We start from the raw sequence: 25,117 nt of genomic DNA on the forward strand, positions 1-25,117 counted from the left end.
TGCATGTAAATGGTTATTTGATAAGATCAAAAATAACAAGGAAGTACTATTTTGAGTTAATCTATGAGGTACTTCGCCTACAAAGTGATTATTTGATAAATCCAATACCTCTAAGTTAATTAATTTGTCAAATGAGGGAGGGATGCAGCCTTCAAGTTTGTTTTCAGACATGTTAAAGAAAAATAAATTTGGGAAAAGCTCATCGATGTTTCCAGGAAGGAGCCCTTCGATATTGTTGTCGGAGATGTCAAGGTATTGGAGCTCTGATGTTTCATTTTTTAAGGGCAGAGGAAATGGCCCATTAAAATGATTACCCCTCAAGATCAATGAGTAAGGAGAATGTGTAGTAGCATTATAAATCAGCCAGGATGGAATTATTCCTTGAAGAGAGCAATACGACAAAGATATATCAGATAGGTTGTATTGGGTGGCAATGAAGTGAGGAATTTTCTTGAGTTCACAACTTTCTAAGTGTAAGGTATTTAGCTGGAAAGATGGAACCCAAGAGGTTGGGAACTCAGTTTCAACTTCTAACTCTCTATTGTTTGAAAGGTCAATGTATTCAAGTTTTGAAAGATTAGCAAACACGGAGAAAAAGACCACTTCATCGAACTTATTATTCGAAAGATCAAGCTTGACAAGAGATGTTAGGTTAGAAATTGAAGGAGGAATTGTACCTGATATTTTGTTTTGGGAAAGGTCAAGGGTCTGCAAAGAATTCAATTGGCTCAAACATGGCCAAGGGATATTGTCAATTGAGTTGTTGCTAAGATCCAAGTACCATAACTTCCTTAGTTCACAAAGCCCTGTAGAATAGAAATGGGATAAAAAATCAGAGTATACCAGAACACTATTTCAAAAGCATGAGATTTTCATCAATGAAAAATGAAATTAAACAATATATATATATATATATATATAGTTACCATCGGTGCCAGAATTTAACACATAAATTTAATTTAAGAAGTTTTAACAGATTTGTGCTCTGTATTGTGCAGTATGTATGAAACTTACGTTCATTGATGTATGTATGAATGTATATGTATATTTATTTATTTAATGAATGTAGGGTACAACCAGTCCTGGACCTGCCCAAGATTGAAATGGAATATCATCAGCCCGGCCCTTTGTGCTGAGCTCAGCCAAGCTAGGCTAGGAAGACAGATCGGGCCGAGTTGGACCAAATTTTCTATATCTTCATGTTTTTTGTATTGTAGGATCTATTCTACTAGTTTTAAAAACATTTTGGGTCTTTAATCAGAACGACAGAGTGTTAATTATCTATAAAAAAAATTCATTTGGTACAATCTTGTGTCCAAATAAACTGCTCAATCCCTATTCCATTAATATAATTTTAAAAAGAAGGGGATCTAAGTTCCTACATCCACGGTACGAACCTTTCATACACTCAAACTTGGCCAGTCTCTAGCCAAGATTCAGCTTGGTTGAGCTCGGCTAGTTTTGGGTATCACAGCAAAGGCCCAGCTAGACCAGACCTGGGCCAAATTCAAGAAACCTCAGGCTGGGTCTAGCTTTTAGAAAAACCTGGCCCAACTTGCTCAAGTAGCGCCATTAGTGGGTCCCGTCCTAGAGATTTACAGCAAAACCATCATATTGAATAGACAATTATAATCAAATAATATTAATGCATTTATTTAAATAATTTAGATAATGCGTCCAAATGCTCTAAAAAAAATACTATTATTCGATGGTAAGAAGCATATTTTGTGCCTATAATATTACCATTGAATATAAAAATTGTGTCTGAAACCGAACATAAATCTAGTCTCCTAAGAACTTGAAAATGCAGAAATTAGGACTTAGATAGGATTTAGATTGTGGAGAAGCTTGATAATATGGAAGAAAATAATCATAACTTTTTTTTTTCTTTCTAAAAACAAATGTTCCTCTTAAATTAATAATGCATTAGTACCTGTTGAGAATCCAAGTGAACCTTTTAAATTATTCCATGACAGATCAAGCCTTTCGAGCACAGGGTTGTTATGCAATAGGCAAGAGGGTAATCTTTCATCGCTGAGATCATTCATACTTAGATCCAACGATTTCAATTTTTTCCATCTGCATATTAATCCTGCAATGTACACATGTACAATGTATATATCACTCGCCAATAGATTTACTACAATGTTTTTACAATTCACAGAGAACCCTTTTAATATTTACCTTTTAGAAGAGCATCCGAGTCGTTGGTGGTAAAAGTGCCTTGTAGAGTAAGTTCTTCCAAAGAAGAATGGTTTTGTTGTAGACAATGTGGTATATATTCCACATTGAGATTGCTATAACTTAAATCCAATGTCCGAAGATTCCTTACTTCACATAATACTGGACATAGGCAAGTAAAGAAAGAGAGCAATTACGATCTAATTGATAGAATTTAATTAGTAATAATGACAACCTTTTCTCCCTAGCATGTATCAGATTGCATATTGGGTATTTTATCAGCATGTACGTACCTTTCATACTTCCATCGCTGAGATTGTTATTTCTTAGATCCAAGTATTGAAGATTTCTTGCTCCTTGTAATGCTGAAAATAGAGGAAGATAAAAAGAACTACTATAATAGATGGGTTTTTTTTCCCCTTCAAGGTAAAACAAAAAATATTTTGGGATTAATATCTATTTATTGTTCTATAGATAGAAATATTTTACCTAGCTCATACCTGTTAGGACATTAGAAGACGATTGTTCAAGGGTAAAGTTCCCTAAGTAAAGCTTTTCCAATGAAGAGAATGTACTCAACATGCAAGGTGGAAAACTTCCATTACTTAGAAGATTATAGCTTAGATCTAACACACGAAGATTCCTTAATCCACATATTGCTGCATGCCACCACACAAGACAAAGCCCAAACATAATTAATGTTAGTAATTTGAGATATACAAAATTAAGAAGAATAATAAAATTCACAATTTTTCAGGTCAGATAACGACGATAATTAATTTCATCCTTAGCTTGTTACCTGATAAAAGAGGAGATGATAAGTTGAGAGAATTGCGATATAGGTAAATCTCTCTCAAAAATGGAAGGCCACGTGCAAGACACCTTGGAAGGCCTCCATCGTCTAGATTGTTCAAACCTAAATCCAGCACTTTGAGATTCCGTAGTTCACATAATGCTGCAATAATAAGCAATAGGGTATGTAATAAGTTACATCAACATATTTTTTTTTATAAAAGAAGAGGAGGAGGATGATGAGGAGCTTCCAAGAAAAATAAAAAAGAAACAAGACAGACAAATTAATCGAGGACCTGAAATATATGTTAAAATTATGCAAAGGAGGCCATTAGTTTTATTTCTTTTACTTAATTTTAATTTTTCATATTGATAAATAGTTTGAACATACAAAATTCTTTAGATCGATCGTTCCCTATTTATGTAGGAATAGCCAAGCACATCATCCCATGGAGAGAACAACGTACTATTCATAATTACATCGTTAGTTATATGCATGCGAGATATTGCATTATTTTTCTGATTGAAGTTTGTAGCTCCCTACCTATATAGGGATGATGCTGATGCATTTATGAGATATAACATTGATAGTATGTTTTGGTAAGAATTAATTAAAGTTGGTCCTCTTTTCTCCTGATCAGTCATATATATAACACTGATATATAATTAATGGGTTAAAATCATGATGAGGGAATATCACAACACCTTAATTAATAAAGGGGTAAAAGAAATAAGCGCCTGCCACTGAAAAGCTGGCCAATCGTGGATCAGGTATTCGTATTGAATTAAGGGTAAAGTCATAAAAAAGAAATTATTAAATAATAAAATATAGGAGTAAACCCGACCTATCTCGTCTGATACGGATTGATTCAGATTGATATTGTATCGGCATCGATGGAAACTAATATCAATTCAATTCCCGAAAACTAAATCCCTGGGTTAGAGAAACCTTAAGCTTGTGGCTATCCATATCGAAATTGATATTTATTATAAAAGGGCTCCTTCTAGGCATAGAGAAGTGTAGTTTTTTAGCTAATTTTTGTCAATTAATCTAGAAAATCTTTGACAAAACTATAAAGATAGAAAGATAAATCAAGTGATGAATAAATCGTACCTTCTGGCATAATCCAACCTCCGATGTTGTTATCATCCAAGTATAGTTCTTGTAACTCACTGAAATGAGTAAACAAAGAAGCATTTGGGTACAATGTTCCCAGCCCTGTAGTATCCCTTCGGGGGGTAAGATCAATGATAACCACACGGTTTGTCGAATTAAACAAGTCGCACTTTACAAAAAAATCCCATTGACAACAATCATCTCCCTCCAACTTCATATGAACAGTAGAGCCATGTGAGTCGAAAAAATCCCAAAGTTGTAAGGCAGCAGTCCTCTCCTCCTGGAGACACCCTTTGCACCCATAAAGACCGAAGCTAAAGCATAGGAGACTCACAAAACCTGTTATCTTAACCATCTCGGAAGAAAAGGAAGCACTCCCCATAATTAATATAGCTCTCTTATGGTTTGTGAAGATTAAGAAACTAAGATATATATAGACCTTTATGAAAAGGGATATGCTTTCTTATCTTATTAAAGCCACTCTTAGTTTGTCCATAGAATTGGAATAAATCAAGAACTCACCATAAGTCAATTCAAAGTAAACGCATATAAAAAGTCATTTCCATCCGAAACATGTTTACATGAACAAAGCTACCTAAGCTTCCCTGCAGCATCCAACAAATTATTATTAAAAGGAACCGTGTGGAAAATCAGGTCTATTGGTTTGTCCACATTCATTGATATTTCTTAGAAAGTAGTCAATAAAAATCTCTCTCTACCGCGTTAGACTTTGGAACGTCTATTCTAGCACTGCATTTGGTAACGTTTTTGAAATATTTCCGTTAATTCTCGTGAAAATAGGTAACAGTCAAGAGACTTAAACTCAAGGCCTCTGGATGAATATAATATTTTTACACATCACAGCTCACCAACTACGCTGGACAGTTGTTGTTTGTTTTTTCTCTACTACCATGCAAAACTAACAACATAAGTCCCGAAAAATCCTCCTCAGGGACTTCATAGCCCAGAGATTTATCCCACAACTGGGGTGATCTCGCGATATGTGTTTGTATGTTGACTCGTGTGCTTAGATTCTTTTAGCTGTGAAATGGTTCACTGTTCTCTAATTGCCCTTGGGATCTTGTATGCACTACTAAGGTATTCAGGTCAGCTTCCGCGCATCTCGGCTAATCCTCAGGGAGACTAGCGTACCAATTCATTGCCACAATCTCCACTTAAATCGCAGATACACAGATGAGGGATCGAACCTAGGACCGTGCGCCTATCCACACAATCCCCATTTCGTCTGAACCATTTGAGCAACCCATGGATGGGTTTTCCTACATTCATATAGGGGATAAAGAAATAAAAAAAAATTTTGATGTGTATCTTGAAAATCCGATCAGACGGATCAAATTGCCAATGGACACTCTTTTTGCTTCCCTCTTCTCCAGTTAGATATCAAATTAATTTTAGTTAAATCCGATCAATTGGGAACAAGAGAAGAGGAAATTTTACAGGTGGGATGCCGGCCTACTGATTTTCCAAATCATGCTTTAATGAAAACGTGTTCTATTAAAAAGAGCGATCCAATGACAAGCTAGATTCCCCCACTACTGCAAGGTTTGAAAGGGGTAAATAGAAGGTCATTGCTTATAGATTGATGATGATGGACAGATGGAGTAACTATTGATAATGATGGTGTGTGCATTTGAGAGAGAGAGAGAAAGGGTGTCCTAACAAAAATCCATATTCATTATTACATACCCTAGAATTCCCTTTGTTGCTTTAATTGATCATCACCTAACTTGCACTTTTTTTTTTTCTTTTTAAATAGGAAAAATTACGCCCCCCTTGTAGTTTGCCAAAATTTCATGTGGGTCTAAGAGTTTGAGCGATTTACGCCCCCACCCCCTCCTCTAACATTGAGGGTGTGAGTATGTTGTTATTTTTATACAACAAAAGACTTTATTAACACCATTTCTTCTAGTTCCGGAATGCAAAGAAATTGAAAATCATCCCAACAAAAATCCATGAACTGTAGTTCATAGCCGACGCAGGTGGCATCATACCAATTGCTCCCAGAAGGATTAGAAGGTTAATTAAATGAATCCAGGACTGTTTAGACTTTAGAGTGTCTGATTGACACCAAATATATGTCAGAGTGTTCGTTAGGAACAAACCAGCAGTACCTGAAATTGTGATGGATCAGATGGTTGGATCATTAGAACAACCAATCGATTCTGAGAAAAAAAAAAAAAAAAAAAAAAAAAAAAAAAAAACAGAGTATAGCTTGTACTCCTAGTGAAAGTAAAGGAAATTAGACAAATCTTATTTTCTGTAAAAGGATTTAGAAAATCAAGTTCTTGACTGTGAAACAAACTAATCAAATTTAGACCCAAAAGGCTAAAAAGGAATTGAACTGAAATTGTAAGTCTTCAAGTCTGTAATTCGTAGAGAAAATCAAGTTCTTGATAGTGAAACAAATTAATCAAATTTAGACTCAAAAGGCTAAAAGGGAATTGAACTGAAATCGTAAGTCTTTAAGACTGTAATTCGTAGAGGAAATCAAGAAGAAGAATTACCTCTCTAGGTCTCGAGTCCTCCTCGTCCTCCAAGAATTTCAAATCAATGCAAACAAACACCGTGACTCCACCTTCATATGAGAGAGAGAGAGAGAGATTTCACTCTCAGCTCCTAATGGAAGACAAGAAGAAAGGGAAAAGGAACATTTCAATGCAAAGAGAATGACAGAAGTATGAAAGTGATTCTGATGATCGAAGATGGATGGTTTATAGTGAGGACAAAGCTGGGGATATGCTTTCTTATCTTATATATTGACTCTTTGTTTGTCCATAGAGTTAAAATAAAGAAGTCATCATATTCAATTCAAAGTAAACGCATAATAAAAGCCATTCCTACATTAACGAAGCTAAGCTAAGCTAAGGTTCTCTGCAGCAACCAATTAACAAAGTGGTCCCATTCAATAATTATTAATTATAACGTACCGTGTGGAAAAATAGGTCTATTGGTTTGTCCACATTCATTGATATTTCTTAGAAGGTTATCAATAAATCTCTCTCATTTTAATTCTTCACTTAACAGTGACTGACGGTAGGGGATCCAACCCTAATTTGGTGAAACAGAGAAGGGTATTCTTATAATTGTGGCATTCTCTCGGAGGTGCATGGCATTGTAGATTTTCCAATTTTTTTTTTAATAATCTAACTTACTCTCAGTGATAAAATGAGGTGTCCACACATATTTACATTGAAGTTGTAAATCACTTCGATCAAGTTCTAGTCACCTTAGCAAATCATTTATCTTTAATTATGTTGTTGCAATTATGCAACTAAGCCCCCTACAAGCATAAGAGTTACGTTACAAACATATATAAGTGCCAAGATTGCCTTATGACTAAGCTTTAAAATTGCAACAGACCACACCGATCAGACCAGAAGAGGACTAACCTGTTCTATGATTTTCCAACCTTGTACTGATCAATGAGTCAAGCTCCAATGGTCACTTTCCAACAACGCTTCTTGTTGGTTTCTTCTTGGGCTTGTTTTTCAAATCATGCTTGAGGCCCAGCCCACCCATACAAAATCGAGCTGGTATCAATAGCACTCAGACTAAATTAGTTTAACTAAATTTACGTACGCGGAATTAGGATTAATTGGAATCAATCACATTCAATTCCAAATCAAATAGACTTTGTTGATCATCAACATCACTTTCCTCCTTTCCTCCTATTCATCATGGGGTAATTGAGGTGATGAACAATTTAGTTTAATTGGAGGTCCACAAAGTCCCAGATTACCATTGCAGCTATCCTCAGAGAAAATAGCAAAATTGTTCTCATATGGGATCTTGCCTGAGAGTTGATTGAAGGCCACATTGAAAGTAGAAAGAGAATAGAATTGAACTATTTGGGGAGGGATTGTTCCCACCAACATGTTGTGAGAGAGATCCAGACTCTCCAACATTTTCAAACTCTTGAAAAGATTTTGAAAAATAGCCCATTGAAGAATTGTGAAAAAGATTTAATGAATGCAAGGCTCTCAGTTTGTCTAGAGAGTTGGAATAGAGAAGGTCGGCACTACAATCAATTCAAAGTAAACGCATAAAGAATTCATTCTCATCCAAAACAAGTCATATATGAACAAATCTAAGTCTCTGCCAACCCTGGTCACTATAATTCTTAATGAAACCGTGTGGAAAATCAACTCTATTGTTTAATTTATTTCTTTCTTTCCTTCATAACTGCATTAGACTAATTCATTAATCTTGATAGAATGTTGTCAATGGGGTCCAACCAGAACCAAGCTTTTTCTTTCTAAGATTAATGGAGTATGTCCAATGAGATACAAGTTGGTTATCATGACTCCAATCAGTTATTTGAAAAATAAGTTCATAAGAAAATAATTCACATCATCATCGTAGGCTAACTAGCCCTTGCAATAAAACTAGATGGAGACAATCAGGTTTAAATCTCTACATAATTTCATTGGTGACTATTGTATTGGTCAATGAGTCAATTAACACCAATAGTCCCTAAGTGTAACATTTTTTTTTTTCCCTTCAAGGCCTTCAATGCGTCTTGTTGAATGTTGACAAAGGAATTAATTTTCCACCAGAGGAATTAGATTTCTATTCCAAGCATGGCCCACATGAGAATTTTCATGTGTCTATCTCTCCTTTCATGTGAAAAGACATCTCTACTCCTTATTTTTAAACCTTAGATGCAAAATTTTAAAATCAAAGCAGATGATAAATCAAGTTAGATGTAATTGTTACTGGACAACTATTTTGCAGTAGAGTTCTTCATGGGATAAGAGAAGGGAATAGGCAAGGATGGGAAGTTCACAAGATTTGGACCGATGTCAGTGAGCTTGAACTCTTGATGACTTCAAACAACTTTTTGTTGTGGCCTTGGAACACCATTTCTCTCCATCTTAAAATGGAGAATCTTTTGTTCATACCAATTTTTTGTGTAAAAAAATAATAACAATAATCATATTCTTTTGATCAAACTAATAGCTTTCAAAGCTATGATATACTAACTTTCTATTTCAAACTATGAACTCTATGTAATCATCTTATCCTTCTGAAAAAAAAAAAAAATAATTCCCCAGTTATCTAACCAGTTAGAAATCCAATACTTTTTTGTCATCTTTGCTATTTTCTTACATTTTGAAGTACAAGATTAACACCTTCCCTGCCGAAATCTAAGGGTTCTATAATTTAATTTGAAACCTCAAGCCTACTAGTCCCGGAGGCCACACGATGTTCAGTTTTTCAGGGTCCCAATATTCCATGCAAATTTAGTGAGGTTTGGAGGATAAGTTGGGCTAGCCTGTAAATCTTGTAGGTTAGCCCGAACCCGGGCCCAGTAAATTGCCATCTTACATTAAGACTTGTAGTACAGTGCCCAAAGGTCTTTCGCACAACCCCTAAAGAGAGGTCTTTATATGTACCAACGGCACCCTATTTAGTTATTGGTTGCCACGTAAGAAGATGATGTGGCTATTTCAACCATTAATTGAATAAAGATGGCATGGTCTAAATTGATCAAATGTTAAATTTCATTTTGTAATTTAAATTATATACCCTCCCATATGCTGGCACGGTGTAGGATTTGAATGTATTGTCAGTGAGATGTTTGGTGTCGAGGTCAAGTCAAAGTAAACGCAAAAGGAAGTCATTCTAATACAAAGCTAAGCCTCTCCAACCATGGGTCCCTATAATTATTAAGGGAATCAATCGTGTGGAAAATTAGCTCTATTGTTTAATTTCTTCCCAATTCTTTCTTTCTAAATTGCATTAATTGGTCACAATATTCATTGATATTGATAGAATGTTGCATTGGTCAAAGGTATGAAAGCCATCAGACTTGAACCCAGTCGACCCATACGAAGGGAGAATGTGGGCCCAAATAGTGACGTTTGAAGGATTCATTTGGGCCAGCCCCTTAATGTAGTAGTTTAGCCTGGCCCGCGCCCATTAAATTCTCACTCTACTTAGATTTGTGGTATGGCAAAAATAAGTAGTAGTATAGTAGGATGATGTCGCTATTCCAACCATTGAACAAAGGTGACATGGTTAACTTGAATTGACCAAGTGTAAAATTTTATTTCCTAATTCAATTATATATCATCCCATGTATTGTTATGTTATCCAGTTTGATAGTTCAGCTATATTGATTTTCAAAATTTTGTTTAATCTTTACTTTCAAGTAGAATGTAATTATTGAACTGAATATAAATATCAAGACCTATAAACATAAATGTATGCAAAAAAATGGATTGATAAAAGAGTGGTGGGATTGATGGATATGATATACTTAGGGTCTATTTGATTTTGTTTCTCCTGTTTCTGTATTTAGAAACAACAGAAACGGTTTTTGTCATTTCTGTGTTAAGAAATGATTTATAGAAATGTAAAACGGTGTTTGATTTTTTTGTTTTCCGAAACGTTTTCAACAATTTAGTCCAATTCAAAACATGAGTGAAGCCACGGCGTTGTAGGAATGCAATGGCATGAAGTTGGAGCTTCATGTATGTTTCATGGAGATGAGTTTCTGAAGGATGAAGGCAATCCGAAACTGTGAACTTCGCACAACTAGGTTGGAATCACTGTATTTGGATAGCGAGAAGTTTCAATAATGGGTTGGGGTTTGGGTAGGTCGAGTGAAGTATTGGGTTTTTCACAATTTTTGTTATTCCCATTTGTTTCTAGAAACAGAAAAATAAGTCTAACTTGTTTATCCGTCCCTATTTCCAGACACAGAAATAGGCATAAATTTCTATTTCTGTTTCCAAAAACAAGTGAAATGAAACTGAAAAATCAAACGGTTTTTGGGGTGTTTTTCCGTTTCTGAGCACAGAAAAATGAAAAAACCGTTTCTAAAAACAAAATCAAATGGACCCTTAATTTGCATGAAGTCCAATTTGATTTCGATTAAGATCGTCTTAGAATTAGCTAGGAATAAATAGGACTCAAACTAATTTATTCGAACTCAATTCCCATAGAATAGAGTGGAGATGTACGCATTCATGGTAAAACAAACTCGGTATAGATGTGTTTTGTATTCTCAAAAAGAGGGTACTCAAGCTTCGCATCAACTTTTTTTTTTTTTTGTAAATATTTTGCAAAACTTTCAGCTGTGACCTTTGTTCGTTGTATAGATCTCATAATCAAGTACTTAAAATTAATTACCACTCACCTCATCAATATTGGACTAATTTGGATTTTGTGATAATTAAAATTTATCATTAGCAAAATTTAATTTTAATTCATGTACTTTAATTCCAATTTTAGGATTAAGTACCTATGGGCTTAAGGGCTGGTACTGGTAGTGCAAGTAGTAAGCATGCATGGGTTATATATAGGACATACATGGCAATGTATGGTGCCTTTAGATCATTCATGTCTATGAACAGTAGAATTTTCAAGTGGATCCAAATTCTCCAACTTTTTCAACCCTTGAAAGGATTAAATAGTCCACCGAAAAATTGTGAGAAAGGTTCAATGAACGCTGAGGATTGTTTTTACAACATTGACTCTTGACTCTCCAATGAACACTGAGGCCGGAACCGTGTGAAAGAATTGTGTCCAGATATGGTGTAATTTTTTTTTTTTTTTGGTGCAAGTGTAATTTCTTCTTTCTTTCGTATTTAAGTGATTCGTTTTTGTGAAACTCAAGGGGGTAACGCAGTTGGTGAGCAATGAACTTGATACAAGATCTAATTGTCAAAAGGCTGAAGAGCTAGAATTACAATATTGAGAATTAATTGGCCAGCAATTAACAAAATTTATTACAAGTAGAGTTGACTTCATGTATAGTTAATCAGACAATTAATGGTCAATACTTGCACACGTCTTAAGAGTAAGCTTCTTTGCTACCAACTTAATTTGGTGGCAGGATAAGTCTTTGTGAGTTCATATATCATCATCGATCATAGATCACCCATGTATGCTTACAAGAAAACGACTTGGAAACATGCATCATTTATATATATATATATATATATACTTGTTAATTTGTGGTTTATTCTTTTCATTAGGATAAGCTTATATGAAAAGGCCCCCAATTTTGATACACGTAGACAGTGGTTTTGGTCAAATTATTGAATTAGTTGTATATATACCATATGGATTAGCTACATGTCATGTTTTGTACTCGAATTCAATTAACATTATCCCACGTATATTCATACATCTTTATAATATTTCTTAAGAAAATAACGATACCTAGTCATGTGGCCCTTGCTGCTGTTGAGATGGTTTGTATTCTTTGCTTTTATATATTAGAGAGGATCTTCACAGATGTTGTAGCATACGAACATAGTTAGTTGAGTCGTATTAGAAACAAACACTCTCCTTAAGATCTGAAATGCCCCGTATATAGTAGTTGTCTGAAACGAACAATTGGGGATTCCTGCCTTTTAACTTCAAAATAAAACAACCACTGATGCTTGTCTGATTGTACTCAGACTCTGAGCTTTTGGGAGAAAGAGGATAGGCTCACTACATATGATTTGTAACATTGTTTGTATGCAAATAGTCAGAAATAGTGAGTGAGAGAGAGAGATGCCAAGTAGCTGCAACCCTTGTGGTAGCCAAAGAAATGGAATCTAAAAGTGCATTTCGAAAAATACCATAGCCTAGGAGGGTATTTGTGAACCCTAGGAGAAAATAAATTATTCCATTTCGTTGGCTACCATAGGGGTAGCAGCTATTTGGCTGCAACCCGGGTAGCAACTAAATTTTTTTAAGGTTTAGAAGGTATAAGGAGTGTATATTTCTTGATCATTATAATGAGATTTTGTTTCTTCTCTATTGTCATATTAAACTAAAAATATTAGTTCCGAAAAAATCCTTTCCAATGATTGGATAACTTAGAGAGTCATCCCATGGCTAGAGTGATCCGGGGATATGTGTCCATATGTCGAGGAATGTGCCTAGGTTCTTCCAGCCGTGGCATGACTCCCTGTGTTCTAATTTCTTTCCAGGGCCTTGCACATGCGGGAACCTCATGCATTGGGTACACCCTTTATTTTTTCTTGGGCTTGTTTTCAAATCATGCTTTGATAGGAACCCTACGTGTTGTATACTTCACGTTGCGTGTCTCTTGGGTGACTATTATATTAGTCAATGAGTCAAGCTCCAATGGTCACTTTCCAGCAACACGTCTTATTGGTTTCTTCTTGGGCTTGTTTTTCAAATCATGCTTTGATAGGAATTCTACGTGTTGTATACTTCACTTTGCGTGTCTCTTGGGTGACTACTATATTAGTCAATGAGTCAAGCTCCAATGGTCTTTTTGGTTTCTTTTTGGGCTTGTTTTTCCAAATCATGCTCTGATAGGAACCCTACGTGTTCTATACTTCACTTTGCGTGTCTCTTGTGACCTATGGACTATGGTGACATTGATCCTTAGTAATTCCATTTCATGGAAATTTCGACAACAATAGTCATTATTTTTCCTTTTTTTAATACAATATTAATATGGAGTTACTCATTGTTTCAGGAAAGTGAACTCGATGGCAGGTATTTTGGCTAAGAGGGGAGTAGTCTCACTTGCGTCTTCTTTTTAGTCTTGCTCTCCAAACTTTGTTTCCTCTGAACTTATCTGAGACACTCAACTTAGACTTAGATACTGATTTTTATGGGGTGCATGTGTACTGTATTTAGTTTATTGGATTGGTGTGTTTGCTGATGGCAATGCCAAAGGTGGACCACTATCCAATATTGGGGACAAAGGAAACTTCTGTAATTTCTTAAGTTTAGGCATGCATGGACCCTAATCATATACATCATTTTTAAAATTTCTATAATATACTTTGCTGACCTTTAGAAAAAATAAAAATAAGACAATAAGAAAAAAATAAAGGCTATGGGTGTATATAATTGCCATGTGTAGCCTCCCCTAGGGTATTAATTAATTTTCAAAATTAACTTGGTATTCTTTTTTTTTTTTTTTGGTATTTTGACTCTCGCAAATAAATCATTTTTCCCACATAGTCAATGGTGGTCAATTTCATGTGTCTAATGTTCTGACTGTTATCATCTTTGTTAATTTCTTACATTTTATACTGCAAGTTTTTTTTTTTTCGGTGAGTAAAAATGATTATTATCATCAAAATAATTTTTTAGATTTTTTAATTCAAGACTAACACCTTCCCTGGTCAAATCTCAGGGTTTATTATTATTTGAATCCTCAAGGATAGACTTGGAGCCTTGGAAGGAGGCCATGCAATGTCTAATCTTTCAGGATCCTGCATTCCATATTTACTTCAAACAAATGTTCATATTAGGCTCCATTTGTTAATTAATTTCATCATAATATATTGATCGAAAGTGAGATAAAGAAGATATGATTTTCATAATAGATATCATCTAATCGAAAGCAAACATTCCATAATGTATACTTCCTGATGCCCAGAGACAAAGCACTCTACTACCAAATGTCACACAATATAATAAGGACAATTGGGCCCAGAAGAGTTTAGGAAAAAAATAAAAAAATAAAGGGCAATTGGCTTAAAAATAGACGTTTCCTGGACGTGTGGGATTTTAAGTGTTTAATAAGGAATTCTGATTTGGGACATTGAATGGTTTAAGAAGACATCGTATGGAAGCAATCAGACTTGAGGCCTAGCCCAGCCCAGCCCACCCATACAAAATCGAGGGGGAATCAATAGCATCACTAAATTTGCTTATGTGGAATTGAGATTAATTGTAATCAATCACATTCAATTCCAAATCAAATAGACTAATTATGTGGATTTCAATCCAAAATTTAAGACCACGACCCATGATGCAGTCTTTTATTTAAGCAAGACAACACACGACCTTTGGTTTTATATTTTTCCTGTCCATATACGGTAAAATTTTCTCATGGATCCAAATTGTCCAACTTTTCCAACCCTTGAATGGATTATAAGAGAAAAAGAGTACATCAAAGAATTGTTAGAAAGGTTTAATGAACTAGGACTCTTAGCTCTCTCTTATTTGAGATGGAATATCATCAGAAAATTGTTTTAGAGATAAATCAATATTTTTCATTTAAGTGAAGAGGAGCATCCTCATTAATATCTCCTATTATTTTTCGTGGTTATTTTGTTCAAGAGAATTAAGCATAGAAAGATAAGTTCTATATTCTCAATTTACATACTTCCATGGTAACTACCAACAGTTTTTTATATAATATAAGAGCCAAAAGAGCCTTTCGTTGTATCATTCAATGCATCCATCCACACAACTCTGTAGTACTTTCTACGCCAATTTCTGCTGAAAAGAATGGGAGCAACGACAATCTAAAATCCCACAACATAAGAAATAGCCATATATGAATAGAAAAATAAGTCATTGTCGACCAAACTTTGCTCTTCAACATCACCTTTGTTATATCAAACATCAAGAAACACGAAAATAAATAGACTAAGAAGATTCGCACAATACAAAGATTTAACGAGGTTCACACACCAGGGTGGTGTGCTACGTCCTCGGGCAAAGAAGAAGATGTTTCACTATGCAAAAGAGAGATTACACCAAACAACGGCAAAAAAACTCGACCTGAAACCCTAGCTCGAAAAAACCCCCAAATTACAATGACCTTTCCCAACAAGACAACAATACATTATATACTCCAAGTCGTGGGTCGACCCATCGGGTCACAATCGATCCGATTGAACCATACTACGCCCACGCACCCCCTTACAAGATCAATGCTGGGTTCCGGGTTTGAGCCTATCGACTCAACCCCTCTGCTTCCATCACAGATCTCAAAAAGGGGGATTGGGTCAATCTTCAAAGCAGGTCAAGAATTCGACGCAAACTTTAACAACCTTCCTTGTATTCATCATAGGGTAGTTGAGGTGATGAACAATTGAGTTCAGTTGGAGGTCCACAAAGTCCCAGATTACCAATGTAGCTATCCTCTGAGAAAGTAGCAAAATTGTTCTCGTATGGGATCTCGCTTGAGAGTTGATTGAAGGCCACATTGAAAATAGAAAGAGAATAGAGTTGAACTAAGTGGGGAGGGACTGTTCCACCAACGTGTTGTGAGAGAGATCCAGACTCCCAACATTTCCAATTGTTGAAAGGATTTAAAAAAATAGCACATTAGAGAATTGTGAGAAAGGTTTAATGAATGCAAGGCTCTTAGTTTGTCTAGGGAGTTGACATAGAGAAGGTGGCTATACAGTCAATTCAAAGTAAACGCATAAAGAAGTCATTCTCATCCAAAACAAGTCATACATGAACAAAGCTAAGCCTCTGCCAACTATGGTCACTATAATTCTTAATGAAACCGTGTGGAAAATCAACTCTATTGTTTAATTCCTTTCTTTCTTTCATAACTAATTCATTAATCTATAGAATGTCGGCAACGGGGTTCAACCAGAACCCTGCTTTTTCTTTCTAAGATTAATGAAGTATGACCAATGAGATACAAGTTGGTTATCATGACTCCAATCAGTTATCTGAAAAATAAGTTTATAAGAAAATAATTCACATCATCATGCATCATAGACTAACTAGCCCTTGCAATAAAACTAGTCGGAGACAATCAGGTTTAAATTTCTACATAATTTCTTTGGTGCCTATTGTATTGGTCAATGAGTCAATTAACACCAATGGTCCCTAAGTGTAACTTTTTTTTTTTTCCTTCAAGGCCTTCAACGCGTCTTGTTGAGTATTGGCAAAGGAATTAATTTCCCCCTAGAGGAATTATAACTCTATTCTGAGCATGGCCTACACGAGAATTTTTATGTGTCTATCTCTCCTTCCATGTGAAAAAACATCTCTACTCTTTATTTTTAAATCGTACATGCAAAATTTAAAAATTAAGACGATAAATCATGTCAGATGTAATTGTTACTTGACAACTATTTTGTAGTAGAGTTCTCCATGGGATAAGAGACGGGAACAAGCACGGATGGGAAAGTTCACAAGATTTGGACCGACGTCACTGAGCTTGAACTCTTGATGACTTCCAACAACTTTTTACAGTGGCCTTAGAACACCATTCCTCTAGTCTTAAAATAGAAAATCTTTTATTCATACCAAATTTCTGTGTAAAAAAATAATAACAAAATCTTGTTCTTTTGATTAGGCTATTGGATTTCAAAGCTATGACTGGGAAAACCCTGATTAAGGATAATAAAACTTTCTATTTCAAACTATCAACTCTATATAATCATCTTATTTTCTAATAAAAAAAAAAACTATTTTTTTCTCCGTTATCTAACCTGATAGAAATCCAGGGTTCTATAATTAATTTGAAACCTCAAGGCTACTAGTCTGGAGGCCATACGATGCTCAGCTTTTCAGGGTTCTATAATTAATTTGGTCCCAGTATTCCATGCATTAGATTTGTAGTACAATGCCAAAAGGTCTTTCGCACAACCCTTGCCTAAAACACAATAAAATAAAAAATAATTTTTTCTTTTCTTTTCTTTTTTTCTATTGGTAGCCAAAAGGGTGTCATGATGATATGTGTAGATGGGCTTAGTTTTCAAAATCTCTGGTTCGATCTTCTCTCTCTTCTCTCTCTTCTGTAGTTTTGGTGAGATACAGATAAGGGAAACGAAGAGTAGAGGAGAGGAAAATTGAGCTTTTTCAGGCTCCTTTCTCCTTCTGCTTTGCTTTGCTTTCCTGTGCTCTTAGATTGTGTTTATGGCAAGGATAATGTGTCGTATGTATGTATCTGCTTTCTTTATATATACTTGAGGATCGAGGGGAGGAATCGGCAGATCCAATTAATCCGATCAGTCAATTGATTTGATTTTTTATTCTGTTCAAATAGAATTTGTATAAATTGAAATTTAATAAATTTAACGAAAAATCAAAGCATTTGTAAAATTAGATCAAAACCGAATTAGATCGATTTGCGTTAATTTGTTTTTTATTTTTATTTCTATTTTTATTCAGTTTGAATTGGTTTAGAAATCTATATCCAATCCAGAAAAAAAAGAGCATCTCGGGGGGGGGGGAATGCATCCCAGTGCACGATGTTCCCACGACTGCAGGGTTTGGGAGCATGGTTTTAGTGTACCATTCAACTCATATAGGTTCAATCGATTCAATTTTATTCGGTTCATATTCATTTCTTATACTTTTTTTTAGTTCATGTTCTGTTTATTTGTTAGGTTTTTTAGGGTTTATTTGGTTCAATTTTAGTTAATTCGTTTCAAATTTGACTTTGATTTTGATTTTATTTAATTCGTTTCAAATCAAAACTAAATTGAATTAAATTTTTGTTTTCCAAATTGAAAATAAATTGATATCAGTTTTGGTGTTAAATCTAAATTGAAACCCTTGATGGATCTATCCTAGGTTTGGGGGTTTTGGTCGATGATGAATCGGTCCATTTTCAAGATCAAGATTTCAGACTGGCACCTTGACGATCCACCGTACATGTGGCATCGGCTTGCCATAGTAGATAGCCTCCGCTTGCCTCTGCCAAGAGTGCTCCCCATGGAGGATTTCAATCCATGGAAGTGGCACACAATGGCTACGTTACACTTCTGAGCAAGAAATCATATACATGAAACGTACAAGTGGGACCAAGGACTTAGGTACCGATATCGATATCGATAGATACGGCCGATATGATATCAATGCTTAAAACCATGACTGGGACAAATTGAGGTGTAAGTATCTTAGAACGGCAGTCTAATTCAAGTTTTTTTTATAGGAAGTCTAATTAATGTGTGATAATTAATCATTTAATTCTACCTTGTAAACGTCTTTTTGGTTGCTTTTTCTTTTTTTTTTCTGGGGGAGAGGGAGACTGCTGTCAGGATGCGTGGTCCTGCATCAGCACAATGGTCAATGAGAACGAACGGAGAAAGGCACCCAACCGGGTGTAGCAAGAAAGCCTACCTGAAATGGGTCAAGTGTTTTTATGAGAGAAGAGCAATAGATTTAAAGAAGAAATGTCCAAATCCCAAGCTTGGTATAATCAGAATTGGCTGGTGGTCTAGGTCAACCGCCAAATGACCATGAGGCAACTTGGTAAACATTTGGGAAAAGGAAGGTCAGACCAGACCGGCCAGTCCTCCGAACTTGGGAAGAACAGGATTTAAGGTGGTTTTCATTTTTCATTTGGTGGCAGGGGAGGGGGGGGGGACCTCTAGTATAATTCTACTTCTCCATCTATAAATATTATTTTTGAATCAAAGTCCATTATTGAAAATTGAAAACCATCTAAAATCAGAATCCTGTTAGAATCAAGGCCCTTATTTGTATAAGCATAAATGATCTGACCTGGTCTAGGATATATATATATATATATATATAAAGAACAAGCTCATGTGCAGGCAGAGGCAAGTGTATATATAAGATTTATCTGAATGTGGCTTGTGTGTGTGTGTGTGAGAGAGAGAGAGAGAGAGAGAGAGAGAGAATAATTGTCTTACATATTACACAATACAATTCTTCCCTTACACTGCTTTATTAATTTGAGTGGTAATATATTGACTAGCAATAGTTTTTGATATAAAACAAGACCCAAAAGAATCTGTCACTACACCAATCAATGCATCCATCCACAACTTTGTAGTACTTTCTACGCCAATTTCTGCTGGGGAGAAGAGGAGCAACAACAATCCAGAATCCCAAGATATAAGAAATAGCCACATATGAATAGAAAAATAAGTTATTGTCAATGAGACTTTGTCCATCAACATTTTCTTCCTTGTATTCATCATGGGGTGGTTGAGGTGATGAACAATTGACTTCAGTTGGAGGTCCACAAAGTCCCGGATTACCAATGTAGCTATCCTGGGTGAAAGAAGCAAAGTTCTTCTCATATGGGATCTTTCCTGAGAGTTGATTGAATGCCACACTGAAAATTTCAAGAAAATAGAGTTGAACAATTTGAGGAGGGATCATTCCCACCAACTTGTTGTGGGAGAGATCCAAACTCTCCAACTTTTCCAACCCTGGAAATGATTCTGGAAAATAGCCCATTAGAGATTGTGAGAAAGGTTTAATGAATGCAGGGCTATCAGCTTTCCCATTTGAGATGGAATATGACCAGATAATTGGTTTAGAGAAAAATCGATCCCGGTCATCTGGGCAAGAGGAAGACCCTCATATGAGTACATGTTTCTCTTTGTGGCAAAATTTATTTACTTCCATGTAGTTGTCAAAAATAATATCTGTACCAAGTGGTAATTCTGACTTTTCCAGCAAAGAGGTGATGTTGTTGAGGCAAGAAGGTATGCTTCCAGACAGACGATTATTTGAAAGATCCAAAAACCGTAATTGGTTCATCTGACACAATGAAGTTGGAAGGTGACCAACTAAATGATTTCCTCTCATAAGGAGTGCGACCAATTGTGGGAAAGCAGGAAGCCAATCTTGGATGTAGCCGGTTATGGAATTCCTACTTATGTCTAGAAGCTCGAGTGAAGGAAGGCTTGATGGAATAATTGGGAAGAGTGTTGTGAAGCGATTGCCATCAAGACCTAAGAATTGTAGATTTTTCATGTTGGAAACACTTCCTATTGCATGTAAATTGTTATTTGATAAGCTTAAAAGAAACAAGGAAGTATTATTTTGAGTTAATCTACGAGGTATTTCGCCTACAAAGTAATTATTCGATAAGTCTAATATCCATAAGTCATTAATATTGGCTAATGACGGAGGGATGCAGCCTTCAAGTTTGTTTGTGGACATATTAAACAAACTTAAATATGGGAAAAGCACATCAATGTTTCCAGGAAGTTGTCCCTCAATATTGTTGTCGGAGATGTCAAGAAATTGGAGTGTTGATGTTCTGTTTTTTATGGGCAGAGGAAATGGGCCATGAAAGTGGTTACCCCTCAGGTACAATTCAGAAAGTGAAGTAACATTGTATAACAACCATGACGGAATTGTTCCTTGAAGAGAGTTGTACAACAAAGATAGGGCAAACAAGTTGTATTGGTTGGAAATGAAGTGGGGAATGTTCCTGATTTTACAATTTTCTAAGGCTAAGAAGTTTAGTTGGAAAGATGGAACCCAAGTTGGGGACTCAGTTTCAACTTCTAAATCTCTATTGTTTGAAAGGTTAATCTCTTCAAGTTTTGAAAGATTTGCAAACATAGAGAAGAAGACCACTTCTTCCAACTTATTGCTGGAAAGATCAAGATTGACAAGAGAGGTTAGGTTAGAAACAAAAGGAGGAATGGTGCCTGGTATTTGATTTTGAGAAAGATCAAGCCTCTGCAAAGAATTCAATTGGCTGCTTAAACATGTCCAACTGATATTGTCAATTGAATTGTTTCTAAGATACAGGTACCGTAACTTCCTTAGTTTACAAAGCCCTGTAGAATAGAAATAAAAATATAATAAGATTTTCATTTATGAAAAAAAAAAAAGTGTGCTGTGTATGTCCATATCTATATTTATATAATAAATAAAGAACGATTTGGTTATATTGATAGAAGCAAGGGTTAAAAAAAAAAAAAAAAAAAGAATAGTAGCAAGGGTTTAATATGTAGAGTACAAGCTAGGCCAGACCAGGGCCAAATTCAAGAAACCTCAGGCTGGTTCTAGCTTTTGAAAAAACTTGGCCCAACTTGCTCAAGTAGCACCATAAGTGGGTCCTGTTCTAGAGATTTAAAACAAAACCATCATATTGAATAGACAATTATAATCAAATAATATTAGTGCATTTATTTAAATAATTTAGATAATGCTTCCAAATGTTCTAAAAATTACTATTATTGGATGGTAAGAAGCATATTTTGTGCCTATAATATTACCATTGAATATAAAAGTTGTTTCTGAAATCGAACATAAATTAATAATGCATTAGTACCTATTGAGAATCCGAGTGAACCTTTTAAATTATTCGATGACAGATCAAGGCCTTCGAGCATAGAGTTGTTATGCAATAGGCAAGAGGGTAATCTTTCATCATTGAGATCATTCATACTTAGATCCAACCTTTTAAATTTCTTCCATCTACATATTAATCCTGCAACGCACATGTACAATGTATATATCACTCGTCAATAGATTTACTGCAATGATTTTACAATTCACTGAGGATCCTTTTAATATTTACCTTCTAGAAGAGCATCCGAGTCTTTGGTGGCAAAAGTGTCTCTTAGAATGAGTTCTTCCAAAGAAGAATGATTTTGTTGTAGACAATGTGGTATATGTTCCACATTGAGATTGCTATAACTTAAATTCAATATCCCAACATTTCTTGCTTCACATAATGCTGAACATAGGTAAGTAAAGAAAAAGAGTGATTACGATCTAAGTGATAGAATTTAATTGGTAATAATGACAACCTTTTCTCCTTAGCATATATCAGATTGCAGATTGGGTATTTTCTTAGCATGTACGTACCTCTCATACTTCCATCGCTGAGATTGTTATTACTTAGATCCAAGTATTGAAGATTTCTTGCTCCTTGTAACGCTGAAAATAGAGGAAGATAAAAAGAACTACTATAATAGCTGGTTTTTTTTTTCCCCTTCAAGGTAAAACAAAAAATATTTTGGGATTAATATCCATTTATTGTTCTATAGACAGAAATATTTTACCTAGCTCATACCTGTTAGGACATTAGAAGACGATTGTTCAAGGGTAAAGTTCCCTAAGTAGAGCTCTTCCAAAGAAGAGAATGTACCCAACATGCAAGGTGGAAAGCTTCCATTACTTAGAACATTATTGCTTAGATCTAACACACGAAGATTCCTTAATCCACATATTGCTGCATGCCACCACACAAGACAAAGCCCAAACATAATTAATGTTAGTAATTTGAGATATACAAAATTAAGAATAATAACAAAATTCACAATTTTCAGGTCAGATATAGACGAGACTTAATTTCATCCCTAGCTTGTTACCTGATAAAAGAGGAGATGATAAGTTGAGAGAATTGCTCTCTAGGTAAATCTCTCTCAAAAATGGAAGGTCGCGTGCAAGACACCTTGGAAGCCCTCCATCGTCCAGACTGTTCCCAATTAGAGACAACACTTCGAGATTCCTTAGTTCACATAATGCTGCAATAATAAGCAACAGGGTATGTAATAACTCACATCAACATATTTTTTTTATAGAAGAAGAGGAGGAGGAGGAGGATGAGGAGCTTCCAAGGAAAATAAAATGGAAACAAGATCGACAAATTAATCAAGGACCTGAAATATATGTTAAAATTATGCAAAAGAGGCCATTAGTTTTATTTTTTTACTTAATTTTAATTTTTCATATTGATAAATAGTTTGAACAGACAAAATTCTTTAGATCGGTCATTTCCTATATATGTAGGAATAGCCAAGCACATCATTGCATGGAGAGTACAACATACTATTCTTAATTACATCGTTAGCTATATGCATGCGAGATATTGCATGATTTTTCTGATCGAAGTTTGTAGCTCCCTACCTATATAGGGATGATGCTGATGCATTTATGAAGGAGATATAACACTGATGGTATGTTTTGGTAAGAATTAATTAAAGTTGGTCCTCTTTTCTCCTAATCAGTCATATGTATAACACTGATATATAATTAATGGTTTAAAATCATGATGAGGGAATATCACAACACCTTAATTAATAAAGGGGTAAAAGAAATAAGCGCATGCCACTGAAAAGCTGGCCAACTGTGGATCAAGCCGGTATTCGTATTGAATTAAGGGTAAAGTCATAAAAAAAAATTATTGAATAATAAAATATAGGAGAAACCTGACCTATTTGGTCTGATAAGGATTGATTCAGATTGATATTGTATCGGCATCGATGAAAACCAATATTAATTCAATTCCCATAAACTAAATCCCTGGGTTGGAGAAACCTTAAGCTTATGGCTATCCATATCCAAATTGATATTTATTATAAAAGGGCTCCTCCTAGGCATAGAGAATTGTAGTTTTTTAGCTATTTTTCGTCAATTAATCTAGAAAATCTTTGACAAAACTATAAAGATAAAAAGATAAATCCACTGAAGTGAAGAAATCCTACCTTCTGGCATAATCCAACCTCCGATGTTGTTATAACTTAACTCTAGAGTTTGTAATTCTCTGAAATGAGTAAACAAAGAAGCATTCGGGTACAATTTTTCCGCTCCTGAATTTTGGTTGAAAAGATCAATGATAACCACACGGTTCGTCGAATTAAACAAGTTGCAGCCCAGAAATGCCCATTGACAACAATCATCTCCCTCCAACTTCGTATGAACAGTAGAGCCATGTGAGTTGAAAAAATCCCAAAATTGTAAGGCAGCAGTCCTCTCCTCCTGGAGACACCCTTTGCACCCATAAAGACCGAAGCTAAAGCATAGGAGACTCACAAAACCTGTTATCTTAACCATCTCGGAAGAAAAGGATGCACTCCCCATAATTAATATAGCTCTCTTATGGTTTGTGAAGATTAAGAAACTAAGATATATATAGACCTTTATGAAAAGGGATATGCTTTCTTATCTTATTAAAGCCACTCTTAGTTTGTCCATAGAATTGGAATAAATCAAGAAGTCACCGTAAGTCAATTCAAAGTAAACGCATATAAAAAGTCATTCCCATCCAAAACATGTTTACATGAACAAAGCTACCTAAGCTTCCCTGCAGCATCCAACAAATTATTATTATTATTAAAAGGAACCGTGTGGAAAATCAGGTCTATTGGTTTGTCCACATTCATTGATATTTCTTAGGAAGTTGTCAATAAAAATCTCTCTCTCTACTGAGACCCAATTGCATGTGTATCAAGTGAGCAGGATTGTCAGGACTAACCGCGTTAGACTTCGGAACGTCTATTCTAGCACTGCATTTGGTAACGTTTTTTGAAACATTTTCGTCAATTCTTGTGAAAAAGAGACTCGAATTCAAGGCCTCTTGATAAATATAAGATTTTTACACACCACAACTCACCAACTGCGCTGGACAGTTGTTGTTTGTTTTTTCTCTATTACCATGCAAAACTAACAATATTAGTCCCGAAAAATCCTCCTCAAGGACTTTATAGCCCAGAGATTTATCCCACAACTGGAGTGATCTCGCGATATGTGTTTGTATGTTCACTCGTGTGCTTAGATTCTTTTAGCTGTGAAATGGCAACAATCTTCTTTTAA

At 35.2% G+C, this 25,117-nt stretch overlaps 2 protein-coding genes and 1 long non-coding RNA gene across 3 annotated transcripts; all 3 read right to left on the minus strand.

Moving 5' to 3' along the window:
* Positions 1-2,173: 2,173 nt before the first annotated feature.
* LOC122070754 (receptor-like protein 9b) lies at positions 2,174-4,445 on the minus strand. Its single transcript, XM_042634954.1, has 5 exons — positions 4,088-4,445; positions 2,981-3,136; positions 2,682-2,840; positions 2,475-2,546; positions 2,174-2,343 (listed from the first exon to the last, which is right to left on the minus strand). Exons 1-5 carry the CDS (start codon positions 4,443-4,445, stop codon positions 2,174-2,176), a joined length of 915 nt encoding a protein of 304 aa, XP_042490888.1.
* A 1,439-nt stretch (positions 4,446-5,884) lies between these two features.
* LOC122070751 lies at positions 5,885-6,823 on the minus strand. The gene is made up of 2 exons (XR_006137955.1): positions 6,616-6,823; positions 5,885-6,222 (listed from the first exon to the last, which is right to left on the minus strand). It is a non-coding gene; the product is annotated as an uncharacterized LOC122070751 (long non-coding RNA).
* Positions 6,824-19,477: 12,654 nt separating this feature from the next.
* LOC122070750 (receptor-like protein 13) lies at positions 19,478-24,469 on the minus strand. Its single transcript, XM_042634950.1, has 7 exons — positions 24,010-24,469; positions 22,894-23,049; positions 22,596-22,754; positions 22,388-22,459; positions 22,098-22,256; positions 21,849-22,007; positions 19,478-21,351 (listed from the first exon to the last, which is right to left on the minus strand). The coding sequence occupies exons 1-7, from the start codon at positions 24,383-24,385 to the stop codon at positions 20,135-20,137; spliced, it is 2,298 nt and encodes a 765-aa protein (XP_042490884.1). The 5' UTR covers positions 24,386-24,469; the 3' UTR covers positions 19,478-20,134.
* Positions 24,470-25,117: the final 648 nt, after the last annotated feature.

Source organism: Macadamia integrifolia, unplaced genomic scaffold (genome assembly GCF_013358625.1).
Source record: "Macadamia integrifolia cultivar HAES 741 unplaced genomic scaffold, SCU_Mint_v3 scaffold995, whole genome shotgun sequence".
NCBI lineage: Eukaryota > Viridiplantae > Streptophyta > Magnoliopsida > Proteales > Proteaceae > Macadamia > Macadamia integrifolia.

Coding starts and splice junctions, on each gene's coding strand:
- LOC122070750 (XM_042634950.1), bottom strand. CDS start 24,385: ATGGGGAGTGCATCCTTTTCTTCCGAGATGGTTAAGATAACAGGTTTT. Junction 22,008..22,097: donor CTCGGATGCTCTTCTAGAAG/GTAAATATTAAA, acceptor TGTGCGTTGCAG/GATTAATATGTAGATGGAAG. Junction 21,352..21,848: donor TTCACTCGGATTCTCAATAG/GTACTAATGCAT, acceptor TCTATTCTACAG/GGCTTTGTAAACTAAGGAAG.
- LOC122070754 (XM_042634954.1), bottom strand. CDS start 4,445: ATGGTTAAGATAACAGGTTTTGTGAGTCTCCTATGCTTTAGCTTCGGT. Junction 2,841..2,980: donor ATCATCTCCTCTTTTATCAG/GTAACAAGCTAA, acceptor GGTGGCATGCAG/CAATATGTGGATTAAGGAAT. Junction 2,344..2,474: donor CAGCGATGGAAGTATGAAAG/GTACGTACATGC, acceptor GCCTATGTCCAG/TATTATGTGAAGTAAGGAAT.